At 34.2% G+C, this 18877-nt stretch overlaps 1 protein-coding gene across 5 annotated transcripts in view; it reads right to left on the minus strand.

Annotated features, from left to right (window-relative positions):
• LOC118195866 (uncharacterized) overlaps positions 1-18877 on the minus strand; it is a 219932-nt gene that overhangs the window by 50683 nt on the left and 150372 nt on the right. For all 5 annotated transcript variants that reach the window (XM_085808113.1, XM_085808111.1, XM_085808112.1 and 2 more), the window contains one exon: positions 17689-17923. In XM_085808113.1, coding sequence (XP_085664239.1) covers positions 17689-17923 — 235 coding nt within the window. The remainder of the gene's footprint in view (positions 1-17688; positions 17924-18877) is intronic.

Here is an 18877-nt window from a genome sequence, read left to right on the forward strand (position 1 = left end):
CATCGCTCGAAGGGGTAGACCTGTCACTGTATACTCTGACAATGGAACCAATTTTGTTGGATCAAATAATTTGTTTAAGACCATAGATTGGAATTCTATCTTAGAAAACGCAACAGTTAAGAAAATTGAATGGAAATTTATTCCCCCTTCCTCGCCATGGTGGGGAGGGTGGTGGGAAAGATTAATTGGAGTACTAAAGAGAATTCTTCGAAAGGTACTAGGAAAATCTTCTCTGAACTACGAAGAATTGTTGACAATCATTTGTGACTGCGAGAGCATTATGAACAACCGTCCTCTCACGTATTTGTCAGAAGACGTAAAGGATTTAAGAGCTCTCACCCCAGCAATGTTTCTAACAGAAATTCCAGAGACTGGAGTTCCTGAATTAGATTTTTTGGATTCTAAATCCATCAATAAAAGATACCTTTACAGAGCCAAATTGAGAAAAGATTTACGAAAAAGATTTCGATCAGAATATTTAGGGCAACTAAAACAAAGCTCAAAATTCATCCGCGAACCATCTTCTGTGAAAGTTGGTGATCTTGTAATTGTGTCCAACAACGAAAAAGGGATAAACTGGCCCTTAGCTACAATCGTGGAAATTTTTCCATCCCACGACGGACACATTAGATTAGTGAAACTGAAAACTGCACAAGGTGAGACCTACTAAGAACCTCATACCTCTTGAACTCAACTTTACACCTGAGTCGGATATGCTACTGAGGTATTGAACTCGACATATGACGAAAACTCAAAAGACTTGAACTACAGGTCAGTTGAGGTCCATCCTCTGTTGATACTGGACCTCAAGGTGGGAGTGTCGCGTTTGCTTACTAGAACTTTACTTCCACGAACGCCCTCTGGCGAAAGAGACTAAAAGTAGTCAGTTGAACGGCTGACGCGTCTAACAGATGTATAACGATAGACCGTCTCCGTATAAATTATGCTTGTAATCATTATAACTTGTAAATATTTTGTAGATATCTTTCATATGAATTAAAATTTCTTAAAAAGTTTATAGCTGTGTTGCGCAGTGAATCGAAGTTCATCATAGAGACAGATACCGAGAAGAAGGAAAAGCAGGCAGTTCAGGGCAGCCCTATTTAGAAGGTAAGTGAACTTTCACTTATCTATTTAATGATAAAAAAATTTTAATAGTGCAAAGTTGATAAAATTTTTTAAAAATGATATTAGGATAATTACACTTTAAAAGCTACAAAACATTTATGCTTTTTAACAACAACACTGAACAAAATATTGATCCGTCATTTTAATTTGAAGCCTTCCCGAATATTTTGGCTAGTTTATATTTATTTCCTTCTCTTTAAGCATCTTTTCTAACAATTAAAGATTTGTCTCAATATGCAAACCAATGTTCTCGCTAGTTTCTGTGTGCTTTATCTTCTGACTTATCAACCTCTCCACAATGTACCTATGAGGGTTTACTTGATCTGGTAAAAGTTAAATAGTCCAAAACTCCCCACAGACATGAAGCATATCGCTATGTCTGAAAGTAACTACAATATCAGACAAAGGTTTAAATAAGCCTCTTATTTAAAAAGAACTTAGAACATAAAGGCATGTTATGATGCTAAAAAAATCAATTACAGCTCATGGTGACATAATTAAACACAAATTCAACTAAAAATGTGGACTAGTGGTCCAAGATTATGCAATTTAATTTAAATTTAATCTTGCTCAGTAACTCTATCATATGAGGAAATAGAAAGAGGAAGTTATAGTAAAGGCTGAAATCAAAAACAATTGGGTAATTTACCTAATAATAACTGCACATATCTTTGAAGAATAATTTCCTTTATGTACTCAGTTTCTTTCTTCAACACATATCCTTTTCATTTTAGAATTTTTGGATTTAATTAAGGGTTTGTTATTCTAAAAAACACTAAATGCATTTAGAATGTACAGAAAAAGTGGCTAATTTTATTTCTTTAGTAATATGAACATTCACAAGCAATATGAAATATATATAGTAAAGGCCAGTTACAGAGCTGATGTGGCAGAATTTCTAGAATTTAGCGATACAGCGAACAAGAAAATCTACAAATAGCAAAACTTTTAGAATTTAGAGCAAGCGTTGGAATCAGAATTTAGAAAGGCAGTAGGCAGCAGAATTTAGGATCCACAGTGATAGCATCAGGTGGGAAAAGGCCTAGTGCCAGCTATGTGTATGATGCATCAAGAAATATTAGATAAATCTTTTAAATTGTACGTTTTCAATTTCTTTATTAATAAAAAAAATCCCTTTCTATAATGCCTGCCCATGTGATAAGATCAGAAGCATTTTTGATATTTTCCATGCTTCTGTCTGGTGAAAAGTAGAGAAAATAAAGAGAAGATAAACATGTTAACATTCTAGTACCAGAAGTAATACATTCAAATATTATGTTTTCATTGTTCTTCTAGATGTTCTCCAAAAATTAAGAAATTCATTGCAAACTTTCTGAAAAACACATCCATTACGTGTTGATACCATGGAGACATTTTTCATTTTGTCACATATTTCACGAATCTTCTAGAATCGTGGGTTTATAAATCTTGCCTTCAAATCCTTCTAAACTTTGCAAGCTGTAATGTCTAAAATCCTAAAGAAAAATTATCCCTACCATTTCTGTAACTGCAAAATGCCTGAAATTGAAATATTTTTGAAAAAATAGAAGGGAAAAAGTATGAAATTAATTTTATAGAGAAAATTGATGCACATTCTGAGAATTTTGAATATTCTGAGACAATTACATGGGTAAAACTCTTACTATGAAAAAATTAAAAACAAGACATTTTTAATTAATTACATAGCGAATTTTGCTTTTGCTAAGAGCTGTTTCGTAAATTGTGCTTTAAAACATTATACCTTGTTTTTTTTTTTTTTTTTTTTTCAGATTTAAAATATTGTATAAGTTGAAAAAATGAAACTTCATAATATGACAGCAAAAAATAAAAACGTTTTATTTTAATGGTATTTTCTAAATATAATATCAATATATTACCATTGTTTTAATGAAATTTATCAATGTTACGATGTTTTAAAAAAAAATCGTCGAAAAATTCTCAGATTTTGGAATTGAAAAGTTTTTATAGAAACTAATCTTAAATTCACCAAAATGTTGAAAAGTCGCCAAATTTAGAACCGTTTAATAAAAGAATTCACATCCCCAAAAGCGAAAAGTTGTTTAAGAGTTCTTTACTAGAAAAAATGAATTTCAAAAAGCTTATGTTTCACTTCTTGCTTAGAAACTCGAGTATTCCATCATTTATATTAGAAATGGAAACAAGTTATAACTCATGAGACTATTCAAAAGATAACCATATATACGGCAGTGAATCGTCAAAAATATTCCTCAAAATGCTAATTCACACTAAAAAATGACAGTCGTAAAAACAGTCAGAAGTTTCAGATGATTAATATTAAGGACCTTCTGCTGATTTTGGCCAAAATTAAGGACTTTTAAGGACCAAAAATCGATTCCAAAAAATTTAAAGACTTAAGGATTCTTAAGGACCGTACGAACCCTGTCAAAGGCCAAAAGATTAAATTTAGTGTTATTTGAATTAAGAATAACTGATTTGTTATTCACATAAACCCAGAACCAGTGCCAGAGTTCATATGGCCGCACTGGGCGGCAGAATTTAGGGAAGACACAGGGAGATGCTTGGTAGAAGAATTTAGGAGCCAGAGAGACTGCATCACGCACCAGCCCTTAATAAACTTTAAGTAGATGTGGGAATTTATTTATACAGGACTCAGAAAAGCTTTAAGCATGTGCAAGAAATAGGCATAATAAATAACTAAACTAATACAATTCATGCTTAATTGTCTCAGTATGCGATAGAAGCAAGATAAAATTTAGTGGAACAACTTGTATTTAGTCATTAATCTCATAATACATAGCTAAATATGTATAGTGAAAAATAGCTAAATTTTATGATAGCTGCGAATCTGAAGGTTTTCGGATATCACAAATCAAAGGGGGTGAGTGAGTGAGTGAGAGATTATGGTGCAAAACCAAAGATGATTATAGCACGCCAAACACGAGATAGGGTGATCACAATTGATGAAATTAAAATACAATAAATAAAAACAAGTAGATAAATGTACCAAATCCAGAGGATGAAGTCATATAAAAACAAGTTAAAAGACCACATTTAAAATTCAAGACACAATCTTCAAAACAAATTAGATTACGTAGTAAAAGCCAGTCTCTTTTAAATAATAAAATAAATTGCAATTGACCTCTCTTCCGATTAAACGGTCGAGAGGTAAGTCACAGCTACTAATATATTTCTGGCGAAGACTATTAAAACATGGACACTCAATTAAAATATGACGAACAGACAAACAAACAGGCTCATTTTCAGCTTTGAGAAGATAACTATGTGTCACTCTAGTGTGACCAATTCTGAGGTGAGTCAAAAGAACTTCCTCCTTGCAATTTCCAGCAAAATCCTAATGCTCGATTCTAGGCTTTACATTTCTCAATTTGTTGTTAAGCTGAACGACCCAAATTTGCTGCCATGTTTTCCAGATTTTCCCTTGATGACACAGCAGATGTCTCTAAAAGGGATAAGGCGACTGGACAATTCAACAGCATATTTTGCCGTGATGTCTGCAAGCTTCCAAAGATTTAAGAGCACTATACGAGTCTGTATAAATTATGAACTTTTTGTGGCAGAGCTTTGAGATGTACAAAAGACAATAATATATTGCAGTAAGTTCACATGTTAAGACTGAGAAAACATTGTGCAAACGTCTGCGCTCTATGTGATCTTGAAATACAAACGCCATTCCAACATGATCATTTGACTTGGATCCATCTGTATATATCGGATAATAACTGCTATATTTGTGCCTGTGCTCAGCGAAGCGTTGTCTATAAATGATCTCGTTGGTGCTTGCCTTGACGTGATGCTTGAAAACATCAAAAAGCCGAATCCGTGCATTTTCCCAAGGTGGGATTTCAAAATTCTGTGCTGCTTGGGGGTGCATATCAGAGAGGGAAAGTTCCTCAATGACAGGCCGAACTCTTAAAGGAAAAGTAGGAACACAGGATAGACGTGTTTCAAATAAAGTGTTACACACATTATTGAGTAAGCACAGCTTATTGGGATAGAATATTAAAATATTACAATAGGGACAACTGCTCACGCCTCAGATAAAGTGATGGTTCATTGGAGTCAACATAGAGGCTCTGGACAGGAGAAGTCCTGAAAGCTCCTGAACAAATCCGCAAAGCTTGATGATGAACAGGATAAAATTTTAACAATACTGATGACCGAGCAGATCCGTACACCACTGAGGCATAGCTCAGTCTAGAGCGGACAAGCGCTCTGTAAATGTGAAGCATGGAGCAACGTTTTGCACCCCAGGAGGTGTTCACCAATACTTATAAAATATTTAGTGTTTTTAAGCACTTCTTTCTCAGGTTTAAAACATGAGAAAGGAAAGTCAATTTTCGGTCGAACGTCACTCCTAAAAATTTTACTTCGGGCGCAACTGGAATAATTGTACCATTCAGATATAACTCAAGCTCAGGATGCAGACCTCGCTTCCTACAAAAGTGAACACACACAGTTTTCTGTTTGGAAAAAGTAAATCCCTGTTTGTTTAACCATTCTTGGATCTTATTCAGAGCCATCTGCAACTGCCTCTCTACGTATCTCATGTCTGCCCCTCGACAGCTAATCTGTAAATCATCAACATATAGAGATCCCAAGATTGTGGGAGGAAGTTCTTTTAGTACAGAGTTTATTTTTAAAATGAACAGGGTTACACTAAGCACACAGCCTTGAGGCACACCCTCTTCCTGTTCAAAAATATCTGACAAAACAGAGCCAATCGTCACTTGAAAAGTTCTAGTATTCAAGAAATTTTGAATGAAAATTGGTAGGTTGCTGCGCAAGCTAGTCTCGTGAAGATCGCGAAGTATACCGTATCTCCATGCCTTATCATAAGCTTTCTCAATGTCGAAGAATATTCAGACAAGGTGACTTCTTCTGACAAAAGCTTTTTGAATGGATGTCTCTAAAAGGAGCATGTTATCTACGGTCGTTCTCCCCTTTCGAAAACCGCTTTAATAAGGTGATATAAAATTATTCTTTTCCAAGAAGTAGACTAGGCGGCTGTTTATCATCTTTTCAAACAGTTTGCATACGCAACTGGTAAGGGCAATTGGCCGATAGTTGGAGGGATTCCTTGGATCTTTCCCTGACTTAGCAATAGGAATCACAACAGCTCTTCTCCATGCACTGGGAAAAGTACGCTCCTTCCACACTCTATTGTGAAGAGTTAGAAGGGCATTCAGTGACTTATACGACAGATGTTTTAGCATTTTGTAATTCACGCCATCAAGACCCGGAGAAGACCTATGTGTTTGTAAAAAAGCTATCTTTAACAAAGTCTGTAACAAAGCACAGTAAAATCTCTATTATAAGACTCAAAGTTGGAAGAGTTGAAAGCGATGGGATTTTTCTCAGAGCGTTGCTTGATAGAAAGAAATGCAGGTGAGTAATTTCTGCTGGAAGAAACGGCAGCAAATGTCTCACCAATAGTATTCGCAATTACTTCTATAGAGCTAATCACTCAGCCATCTTTTTCCAAAAAGGAAAGTGAGTGGTCTTTATATATCCCACATGCTTTTCTGACTCTCTCCCAAACCCGCTTACCAGGCGTAGAGGATGTTATTGATGACACATACGAAATCCAGGAATTCCTCTGGCTCTGCCTCCTTACTTTTCGTGTATTTGCTTTGGCTCTTTTAAATGCCATCAAGTTTCGCAGAGTTGGGTATCTACGAAAAATTCCCCATGCTTTTTTCTGTTTTTTCAGTGCTTCATGACAGTTGCGATTCCACCACGGTTTCGAATATTTCATTATTTTTCCTGATGTTCTAGGAATGGAGAGCATAGCTGCCTGAGTAATAGCAGTTGTAACTGCTTCCACTGCATCATCGATAGGCACATCTTCTACCATGTTCCGTGTGAGCTCTGCAGAGGAAGAGAAGAGTTCCCAGTCTGCCCTATCCAGTATGAACCGAGGGAGTCTCGACATGGGGTTTGCTCCTCTTCGTGCAAGAGACAAAACAATAGGATAATGATCGCTGTTGTACAGATCACTTCCAATGCTAAAATTGCAAAATGGCAATAGAGATGGTGAACAGATGGCTCGATCGAGAGCGTGGAATGTCCTTGTTGGTTCATGGAAGTAAGTGTCCTGCCCATTATTCAAGATACAAAGGCAATGGTCTTCAATTACCTGCTCAATTTTTCTTCCTCGTGAATTGGTGTCTTTGCTTCCCCACAACAGACTATGGCCATTAAAATCACCCATTATGATAAAAGGCTCAGGCAGCTGAGCCAGAAGGTCATTTAAATCCCACTGATCAATGTGTTCATTAGGAGGCAAATAAAGAGAAACGATTGAAACTACAATATGAAAATTTACTTGTACGGCAACAACTTGGAGAGATGTCGTCAAAGGAAAGGAACTTGAGGGAAATTCCAGTGAGGTGAGGAGACATACCCCTCCACTGGCACGCTCACCTGCAAGGTTATCCTTCCTGATGAGAGAAAACCTCTGAAGTTTTGCATGTTGATCTGGTTTCAAATTTGTCTCTTGTATTGCCAAGCACACAGGATAATAAGCATTGATCATAGCTTTGATGTCAAGTAAATTTCGGTGGAAACTGCGACAGTTCCATGAGACGAGAGTGGCCATTATGATTGATATTTGTTCTTTCTGTGTTCCTTTTTAGTTTTGCGCCGAAGCAGATGTTCGGGAACTTCTAGACCATCTTCCACTTCCATACTGTCTGAATCTAGAGATTCAGAATTTATACCATCTACAGAACTATTGCTTCGGCTTCCATTTTTGGATACTATTTTTGGAGGCACAGTTTTTGGTTTGCTCAAGATTTTTATTTCTTTATTTTGTATTACATGGGTTGGATTTTCCTTTTTCTTGTTTGCAGGCTGCTGGGTTTTATTTGGTGAAGTCTGTGTACTTATGGAAGTTTGGGTGGCTATAGTGCGTGTGGATTTCACAGCATTGGCATATGATTTGTTTGAATGAGGCTGTGTGCTTTGAACTTGTCTTCTGGCTTCGGCATATGAAATGTTCCTAGAAACTTTTATGGTCTGAACTTCCTTTTCTAATTTCCATTTTGGACAGGAACGGGAAAATGCTGGATGGTTGCCCTTGCAATTAATACACAGTGCTGCAGCGGTGCAATTATCACTATCGTGGCCAACCGACGAGCATCGAGCGCACGTCAAGGTCCCATGACAGGACATCTTGGAATGGCCAAAATGCTGGCACTGGAAGCATCGCATGGGGTTTGGAATATATGGTCTTACGGGGCAATTTAGATATCCAGCCTTAATATTCTTCGGCAGATCAGGCGATTTGAAGGTCAGGATACGTGTTTTGTGTCAATCAACTGACCTTCCTTTCGCATCTTGATCCGCTTGGCAGCACAAACCTTTTGATCAGCTAACTCGGAGACGAACTCTTCTTCTAAAACACACAGAAGGTCATTTTCCGAGATTACGTCTCTACAGGAATTAAGTGTTTTGTGTGCTGACACAGTTATAGATACCTGTCCAAGTTTGGTTTGTCGTAAAAGTGAAGCAGACTGGGTGGCCGAAATGGTATCAATAAGCAGGTCTCCAGAACGGAGACACTTTATGTTCCTTGGCTCACCTATGCAGGATTGAATGTATTTGTTTATCAGGAAAGGAGACATTTTTTTGATTTCTTCAGAGGCACTGCAAACAACAACAAAGCGAGGACATTCAGTAGTTTCTTTGGCATTTGCATCGGTACGAATTTTCTCGCTCACAGATTTGTGGATGATTTCAATATCTTGATTCGTATCATAGATTCAGGTTTTTTAAAATAAATGGGGAAGCCATGATTGAAAAATTAAGATTCGGGTCCAATGGCCCCGCCCACCATGGAGCCCAACAAGTGAACACAGATTCCTGTGTTAGGGCTAGCCGGACCTATACGCAAACTGAAGCCCCACAGTCGGCTTTCCCGAAAGCAGGTACTCCTGAGAGCTTGACCCCAAGCCACTGACACAAGGACTAGTGACCAGCCGATTGACACCAGTGAGGACGACTAAGGTGCCTCCAGTTTAGCTGAAGCAGAGGCCAAAGCAGTGTGTTGGGGACAGTACCTCGTCTACCAGGACCCTCCTTTCCAGCGACACGGGTCTCCACGCACAGCAAACACATGGGCAGTTTTCTCACCACTTGAAAACTAGAAACAAGGGCTGTTCCAGTTTCTCGTGACGAGCCCCAAACTCCAAAGAGAGAAACCACAAGGGAGAAGGGAAGGGAAAAAGTTCCAGCCAAGAGGAAAGGAGACAGAAAAGAAGATAGATCACTAGGGCTCCAGGATCGTGACACACGTCTCACCAAGAAGATGATCCCCTGAAGGGCTAGGGTACCTCGGGATTGCCACACCCGTACTGACAAAAGGAGCCCCTGAGGGCCACAAATCAAAGGTGAAATTTTCCAATTAGCAGATTTTGTAAAGAAGCGTGGAGAAAATGAAGAGGTTATAAAAGGAGTTTTTCCCTGTGATGACAATGTTCCTTAATCATGAATCAATTACCGGATGGGGAAAATCTGAATATGATTCTAGATCCAGAAAATACCGCTACAGACAGATCATTTTAGACAGAGAGAAGAAAAAATTTTATTGACAAGTTAGTCCAAATTCTAGACAGAGCAATTACAGGACTTCAACAATGGAACTTTGTAACCGAATAAGAAATTATGTCTGTCTATAGAATTAAAGAGAAAGTATTAGCACAAAAAGTGAAGCAACTTGAAAGATATGTTTAATAAAGTAAAAAATAAATATTCAGCTTTTTTTATTATTATTTATTTTTCTCCTTGTGAATTTTGATCCTAAATGCTTCATTATTTCATAAATCATGATTTCATATTTTCAATTTTATTATTTTTACATGCCACCTTACTAGATTTACACTGATGATTTACTATCCGGAAAAATCCCAAATCCGGAATCGTGGAAGTCTCGACGTGTCCTGATCTGGGACTTTGTACGTTATTATTACTAGATAATGTGCAAAATTAATTCTTATCAAGGTGATGGAGATTCGATTTACTGTCTTAGACTGCTGAAAAAGGTAAGAACATACCAGTATTACAAAATGCATGGAAAAATACCGTGTGATCCTTTAATTAAAGATCAAGATTTATATTCAGCAAACAAAGAGAGAAAAATTACTCAAAAAAGCCTCATAATAATCATCATAATGTAGACAACCAAAGACATGAATTTCTTTAAAATAATGTAACTCTTCTTTAATACGCCTGAGGAATACATGAAACACTAAAAGAAAGTGACAAGACATAGGACTTCAAAGGCGAATGTTCTCTTTCATAGTTGTAATATCTTTAAAATGATATTAATTTGTTACATTTTCTACAATAATATTCTGGTTGTTTTCTTACACTTTAATGGTTTGTTTCTAAAAAGAGGTATTTGAGTCAATAAGCCATTTTTTCTCTTCTAAGGGTAGTATGCAAGATAAAAAGTATGCAAGATCAAAATCTAACTGTAATTTGTAATAGCCGCTTTAGTTTCTTATCTAATTCAGTTATTTCTTCTTTCAATCCTAAAAATAGTAACATGCTTATAATAAAACTCTGTACTGCATTTCTCTTAAACCCTCGCATACGATTCTTATTAGACATGTCCAAAAAAATCCTTACCAATCTTTATTTTTGAAATCATTAGTCACAGACATGTACTTCAAATTACAAAAAGGTTTAAAATGACAGAGAGATTCATGTTTTGGTATTTTTTAATTTACAGAAATCGATTTCATAAAAATTAGAAACTATAACTACACTTATATTTATAAAAATTTTTCACCCATCATAAAAAATAAAACAAAAAGTGTGACTCCTGTATAAGAAGAACTGACTGAGATATTTGATATAAAAGGCGGAGATCATATTCAGGAGCCATACATAAATTGAAAGGCAAAATGTTTCCATTTGTATATAACTAAAAATATTGGTTTAGAAAAAGATATCAGATGTTAAAAGATTCACTGATGAGCATTTCTGTATGCAGGTTACTGCAAAAAGTATTGATCAATAAAAATATTTTCAAAATGGAGATCTTATCCACAAAATCAAAAACACTGGCACGCTTCAATATTGGTACATAGCCAACTTCCAATATTATTTGCATTACTTAAAAATGAAAAATATTTGCTGCTTAATGAATTTTTTATGATTACCAGATTATGATTCTAAAGCAATAAAACTTAACAAGAATATTAATTTATAGCATGTTTGAAAACTAAACTCGTTTGAAAATTCTTTCAGCATTACAAATATAATGAAATTATAAATTAAAGACAATCAATCACAAACGAATAATATTGAATGTCATTTGAGGGAAGAGGGAATCTACCTCCAATTCCAATTTATTTATCAACATCCACGCAAACCGAAAATGACATCAATATCTCTCTCCCAGTTTTTTTAGGAGGGAGTTGATGGGAATTTAATGTTTTGTGTTTTACTTTTTATAATGAACACACAGTTTTCCTAAATATAAGTACATAGAATGGCAGAATGCATAAAAAGTTAGATCTCACAATCTGTATAAAATTTATTTCTTTAAATTTAAAAATGCCAAAGTATAAATATTTACATCATTTAAAACAGTTTCGGAACTGCCAATATCTCTATGACGAACGGTTGTGAAAATAGACGTTGGGTAGACTTCTGCATAATAATAGATAACATAACAATACATAACACATGACGCTTAAAACATATGAACATACATAATGGCCCACAGTCATCTACTTTTAATTTAAATTTTGAAAATCTAAACCCTACTTAACCAAAACTAACATAAATTTGAGATAATCTTAACTAACATCCATAATGAAATACAGTCAAAAGTCGTTAATTTGGACACCCATAATCCAGACCTCAAAGCTACAAACTTTCTGCACATGCGTGTAAGACCTTTACGGCTGTGAATATGTGTGTGCGCATGCGCGTTTAATGTATAACGGATGGTATAAGCTAAGCTAAAATTATCTAATTCAGTTAATGTTGCAGATTGCGTTGTTCCTTAATCTTTGAATTGGATCCGGCTTATTATTTTTTGCAGACTGTTAGAGCAATTTTATAAAAGTAAGCTTGAACTTTCGATTATGTCAAATAAAATTTCCAATATATATTTACTAATATGTACAGGATCTACAAAGCGAAAGTATATTTTGAAGTCCATTAAACAAAAAGTGGAATTGCTGCAAAAAAATGGATAAAGGCATAATACTTTGTTTATCTAACTATTCCGAAATCTGTTTATCAATTTCATGCCACAGCACACAACGAAGTGGAAGTTGATCTGTCAGCACTATCCTTACCTTCAGGGCAGATGTTTTTATTTTATTTGGCTTATAATTCCTTACTAAATATAGTATTTCATCTCGATGTACTCCGTCTTTGATATGATTTAAATCAAATTCCTCGTCATTATAATTCGCTTCCGATAGTGAAGAAAGTGACACAGAGGTTATTGAAAACGAAAAAATTTCAATTGACAAATTAGTCGGTATTCTCGACACAGCAATTATAGGACTTCCAACAGCAGAACTTTGTAACTGAACAAGAAATTATGTCTGTTTATAGAATTAAAGAGAAAGTATTATCACATAAAACGAAGAAACTTAAACAACTTACATTGAAAGAAATGTTTAATAAATTAATATTAAGCTTTTTTTGGTAATTTTTGATACCCTTTAGATCATAATTGTTCTTTATTTCATAAATTACAGTTTTATATTTTTAATTTTATAATTTCTGCATGCCATCTTACCAGATTTAAACTGATGATCTATAATCTGGAAAAATCGATAATTCGGAATCGCCGGAAGTCCCGACGAGTCCAGATTAACGACTTTTGACTGTATAAGCATTTTTGCTTCTTAGATTGTTACTTCTCTTTCTTATGCCAACTGCACTGTTATAAATATATTAAAAACATGCATGTAATTACAGAGGATCAAATGCACCAATTTAACTATGCAGCTCAAGAATAATTGTGTGTTCAACTGGCCATGACTGTATCTTCATTGTAACCATCCAGCTATCATCCTCATCAGCATAGACTCAAAATTCTATCGCATGTGTATGGTATACAAATGTAAATGCAAGCTTGTTAAGTGAGCAGGAATTGCTACTACATATACACAACTACTGCAGCTTCATGCATGTCAAAAAACTGTTAAACTTTTTTTTTATTTTGTAATCTTTCTTATTGTACTTCAAAACACATAAGTTAGATAAAGACTATGAAAAATTATAATTTGTTATGGCCCTTTAAAGACTAAAATTTGCTCGTTTCCAATTTCTATCATAAGAACAGTAACACAATTATAATAAATTTCTCTGACTTGCATGATTTCAGAATTAACCCCTGCCATGATGTACCCTTGTTATGATTCTTATATAACAAGTAGTACAAAAATAGTTCATTTCAAACTTTAGTTAATATCAACGAAAGCAGTAAAAATGGAGTGAAAGTCTTGATTTTTCTGGATTTTAGACCATCATCGAATAACTATTTCACACAGAATAGAGCCAAAAATCTGTTTCTCTCAAACATCTGAAACGTCTGTATATATGAATTTTTGTTGCAATGGACTCCTTTCTCCCATGCCAAGTAGAAAGCTACTGTGTTAACAATAAAGTGATTACTTTACTTTTGGGGATCTTTGTGCAGTTTCTCCTCAGGATGAGACTGCAACTGCGGGTATCAATAGATAAACAAAGGAGAGGGAAAGTGCATTCAAATAACAAAGCTACTTTAAGTCTCAAGAGCCCCCTCAAAAGCCAAAATTGTAAGCCTGGACAACATCAACACAATGCCAATCAATGTGTTGTTATTGGCTATGGTGCGACTGCTTAGTCAGCAGGTGTTTGAAATTGACCTGCAGGAATATGTCAGCAGAAAAACCACATTTACTGATACAAGCTTATTTTTCTTGCATATTATATTCTCTATTTCTAGATCTTGTACGTTTTTCATTATTTTATTTATTTGTTTAATTATTGTTTTGGCTAGTGGCGGGACCGCTCCTAGGCCACTGGCTGCCCACATACTTTCCTAAGATTGCTGCCCCCAAGTTAAAAAAAATGCTCAGTGGGATAAATAAAATTTTTACTGCTACTCACTAAGTACGTATATATGACAAACTGTACAAAATGTACTTACATATGACAAATTGTATAAAAAGTGCTTACATATGACAAGTACTTACAATGAATTTAAAATATTTAGGCGTGGTATCGGGAGAGTCCTGCCAACCCTGATTTTCGTACTTTTATGCGCAGCATCCCGCTAGGAACAGCTTTGGCTAGTGGCCCAGATATCAGACCATTCTGGATACTAGATGTCTAGATTTATTACTTTGTGCTGTATAATAAAAATCCTACCAAATAATAAAGATAAATTTTGCAAAGCAAAACCTTAAATAACCAACAGAAATAAGGTGGAACACTAACTTCACTAATGTTCATATTGTAATTTATGCATCTCTTCCCAGTTTCTCTGTCCCGCTGGCCTGTCATCCACAACTTTCTTTCTTCAAATATATTACAAAAATGTGAATAGTATCAAGGTTATTACTGAAGAATGGCTGATGATTTTGTGCCTATTGCACTATGTATTTTATATGCAAGAATGTTTAGACCAAAATATAGCCATGAATGCTGCTATTTTAAGCACCAGCTAAATTATCATGTTCTATGTCAAATTTATAGAACAGAATTTTTATTACATATATAGCAGTTGTGAGTTATTAATGTAACAAATTCTTTCTTAACTTACAAAGGCAGTTTGATTTGGAACTATTTTATAAATTAATATGGAAGATGATCTCCAGATAAACTATTAATAACAGGCAATCAAGTCTCTCCAAATGGCATTTCCTCTTTTTCAGATGTGAATATCAAAAGCAATGAACCAATGCAATCAAACAAAGTGGCAGAGAAAATTCATGAAATTTGTGCTAAGAGAAAAATAGATTTTGATGGAGATTTGTTTTATATGTACAATAAATAATTTCATATACATTACATCATAAAAATAAGAAATACATGCTATTACATAACATAAACAAGAAAGTAAGTGTTTTGATGGGAAAACTAAAGAAAACTTATTACTAGCATAATACATTACATTATATACTAATGCTAGAACACAGCATTTCTTAAACTGTGGCATACAGACCACAAGCAGTACTTGAAGCCTTCTTTTGTGGTCTTCCTAGATTTCCCCAGACCAAAGATAAAATTAAAAGTAACTGTGCATACCATACTATAGCTGAAAATCTTAGAGTTTGGAAATTATACAAGACAAGAATTTATCACTTTTTCTAGAGAGACTGATATTTTTAAAAAATTTATTGCGAGTTATTTTATCTATGGACTTCCCACTCCAGCTTTAGCAATAAAAGAGGGATTTAAAGCACTATGACACTGGTGCTTCTCACAAGCATATATCAAAATAAGAAACGTTATGGAAGAACAGGTAAGCGCCTTCATCTCATTACTGTAAGTAGCAAAATTTATTTTCAATTTTTAGCTGATAAGATAAAGATTATCTAAAGTCTAACAACTTTCAATGATTAAAAAAGAATAAAAATTTCTTAAGCTTAAATACTTTACACTAATAAAAAATTTAATGAATTCTAATTAACTGTATTTAAAAAGAAAAGTACAAATGGTGTTAAGATATGCTAAAAAGTTGCCTTTGAAGATGGTCAACAGATGCTAATTCATAAAAGTGGTCCTCACTTCAGAAAAGTTTGAGAAATGCTGCTATATCACATTTAAAATACAGAAAAACCAAGTATTTAATTTAGCATTAAAAGTCTGCAAAATAAATATGTAGATATAGTACAAAGTCCGAAATCCGGACTCGTCGCGACTTCAGCGTTTCCGGATTTGGGATTTTTCCGGATATTAGATCATCAGTTTAAATCTAGTATGATGGCATGTAGAAATAACAAAATTAAAAATATGAAATCATGATTTATGAAATAATGAAGTACTTATGATCTAAAGAGTATCAAAATTTACAAAAAAAAAAAAAAAAAAGCTTGATATTTATTTATTTACCTTATTGAACATTTCTTTCAGTATAAGTTGTTTAAGTTGCTTTGTTTTTTGCTAATACTTTCTCTTTATTTCTGTAGACAGACATAATCCCTTGTTTAGCTACATTGTTGAAGTCCTGTACCTGCTGTTTTGAGAATTCTGACTAACTTGCCAATCGAAATTTTCTCGTTTTCAGTAACTTCTCCATCACTTTCTTCACTATCGATAGCGGTATTTTCTGGTCTAGAACCATACTACAGATTTCACCATTCATTAACTGATTGATGATTGAAAAGCATTGTCATCACAATGAAAAACATCTTTTATATCATCTTCATTTATTACCGCTTCTCCACATTTCTTTACAAAATCCGTTAATTGGAAAATTTCACCTTTGTTTTGCAATATATGGAAACCTTTAAAATTAACTGCTATCATCATCAAATTTAGCTATCCTTCATTGTACATATTTGGCTATGCATCATGAGCTTGACGACTAATGGTAAGTTGTACCGTTAAATTTTATTTTGCTTCTATCACGCACTGAGACAATTAAGCCCGAATGGTATTAGTTTAGTTATTTATTATACTTATGTCTATTTATTGCACATGCTTAAGGCTTATCAGAGTTCTGAATAAATAAATTCCCACATATACAAAAGCCTTATTGAGGGCCGGCACTAGATATCGCATGATGCAGTCTCTGTGGGTCCTAAATTCTGCGACTCGGTGCGGCCATACGAGCCCTGGCGCTGCTTCTGGGTTTACATGACTAACAAATAAGTTATTCTTAATTCAAATAGTCCTAAATGTAATCTATGGGTCTATGAGTATCATCAACAAAATCTATTTTTATCATATGGACAGAACTTTTTAGTGCATTTAACTTGAATCTGTAATCTTCCCTAAGCCTAATGGTAACATAAAAGGTTACCATACTCCTTTATTATTCAATTACTAACACAAAAAATTGTTTAGGCATTGCTACATGAGTCATTACTCAAGTTGTCATGTTTTGATAAACATGCAGTGATGAAAGAAAAATATAATTAATAATTATTTGCCACGTTGGCATCAGATCAATGATGTATCTATGTGGAATATTTCGGTTTGAGATGTGTGCCAAAGTATCTAGGAAGCCAAATTACTGATCGGAGAAATTTATGCTAAAATTATTGTTTCTTCAATAACAAGGTATTTTATTTAGTGTCGAAGTGAAATTAAGAATTGGGACGCTCCAGATGTTTTATTATGCACGGAGGGGGGAATAAAATGCACATGCATAAAGCCTATGAGAAAACATTGTTGGTGGTTTTGAGGTCCAGATTTTAGATCATTCCAGATTAGGGATGTCAGGATTTTAGACTTCGTAATGTATTTTTAATCTGCCATACTGTTAATATTTAATTTCTGTTCAGGTCTAACTTGCACAAAATTGTAATAACAAAATTACTTTATGCTGCCTCCTGCCCAAAAAAAAAATCAATATAAAAAAATCACACTTACACGAAGTCGAAGGAGAAGTTATAAAAGACAATGGCTTCAAGGAAGGGATGGGTGGAGGTGGTCTTGGTTTAGTCTTTAATTCATAAGCATTTCTGATATCTTCACATATAGTAGATACTTTCTTTAGAGGAGTTGTCGTGCGATACAATGAAGTTGGTCTACTGGGCGAAAAATTTGATCTTAATTGGTCAAAACTTGAAAATGTGGTGACAGTTGATGTCTTCAGTTCTGTTTGCTAGAGAAGATGAAAAGTAATAATTATAGATAATCTGTAATTCTGTTACACTTTCATTAAATATTCACATTATGCAGGTTACAATAAACCTTTTATCACTGCTGATGAAAAACCTGCTTCATGAATTTCCAGTAATTTCAATTAAAAATGCTACGTTATAGCATAGTATTTTAAGAACATAGACATTGACAGAGACCAGAAAGGATTCACAAACACAGGGTTCGTAGCCACATTTTAGTTAAAAAAATAAGCACCTTTAAGCACATTTTAAGGAAAAAATAAGCACCTGTCTAATTACATTATACACAACTGCATAACCTTAAAAACTTGTAACTTAAAATATGAACAATGCAATATTTATTAAGAGAATGACCATTACCTCAACCATGGAAAACAATTAACTTTTTTTTTTAAATTTTAAATGACAGTTTAATTTACAGAATTAGTTTACGAGAAAAAAAAAAAAACTATGCAGAACTAAACTATATTACAAGATTTAATGATGAAATTTCAGTTCAAAATATAGACAATAAATAATAATAAGCCATATTAATTGTATTCGTTTGGCACCTAATAATAAATACAATTTATTTTCCCACTCATATTAATATTTACATAATTTAACTTAAATCAAAATTCTGAACATTTTCTAAATTTTCATTGCATAACAGTTTTCCCTTAACATATATTCCAAGCAAAGTAATTTAAGTAAAAAAGAGGCACATTTCTGAAATCAGAAGATGAGAAATTTCTTCATACAGTCATCCTTTAACTGTAAAAGCTTAATTAACCCGCATACTCGGAAATTACCGAATATTCCAGGTAGTAACTGGAAAAAGAGGAGTGGGGGATGTTATATATGTATCTATTATTATCTTTAATCATAACTGTAATACAGAATAGTAGATGAGCAATGTAGAATAAACAATGTTTGTGTACATCTTGTAATCATCA

The sequence above is a fragment of the Stegodyphus dumicola genome, chromosome X1 (genome assembly GCF_044657685.1).
Source record: "Stegodyphus dumicola isolate Sdum_Otavi_A_Nest chromosome X1, ASM4465768v1".
Lineage (NCBI taxonomy): Eukaryota > Metazoa > Arthropoda > Arachnida > Araneae > Eresidae > Stegodyphus > Stegodyphus dumicola.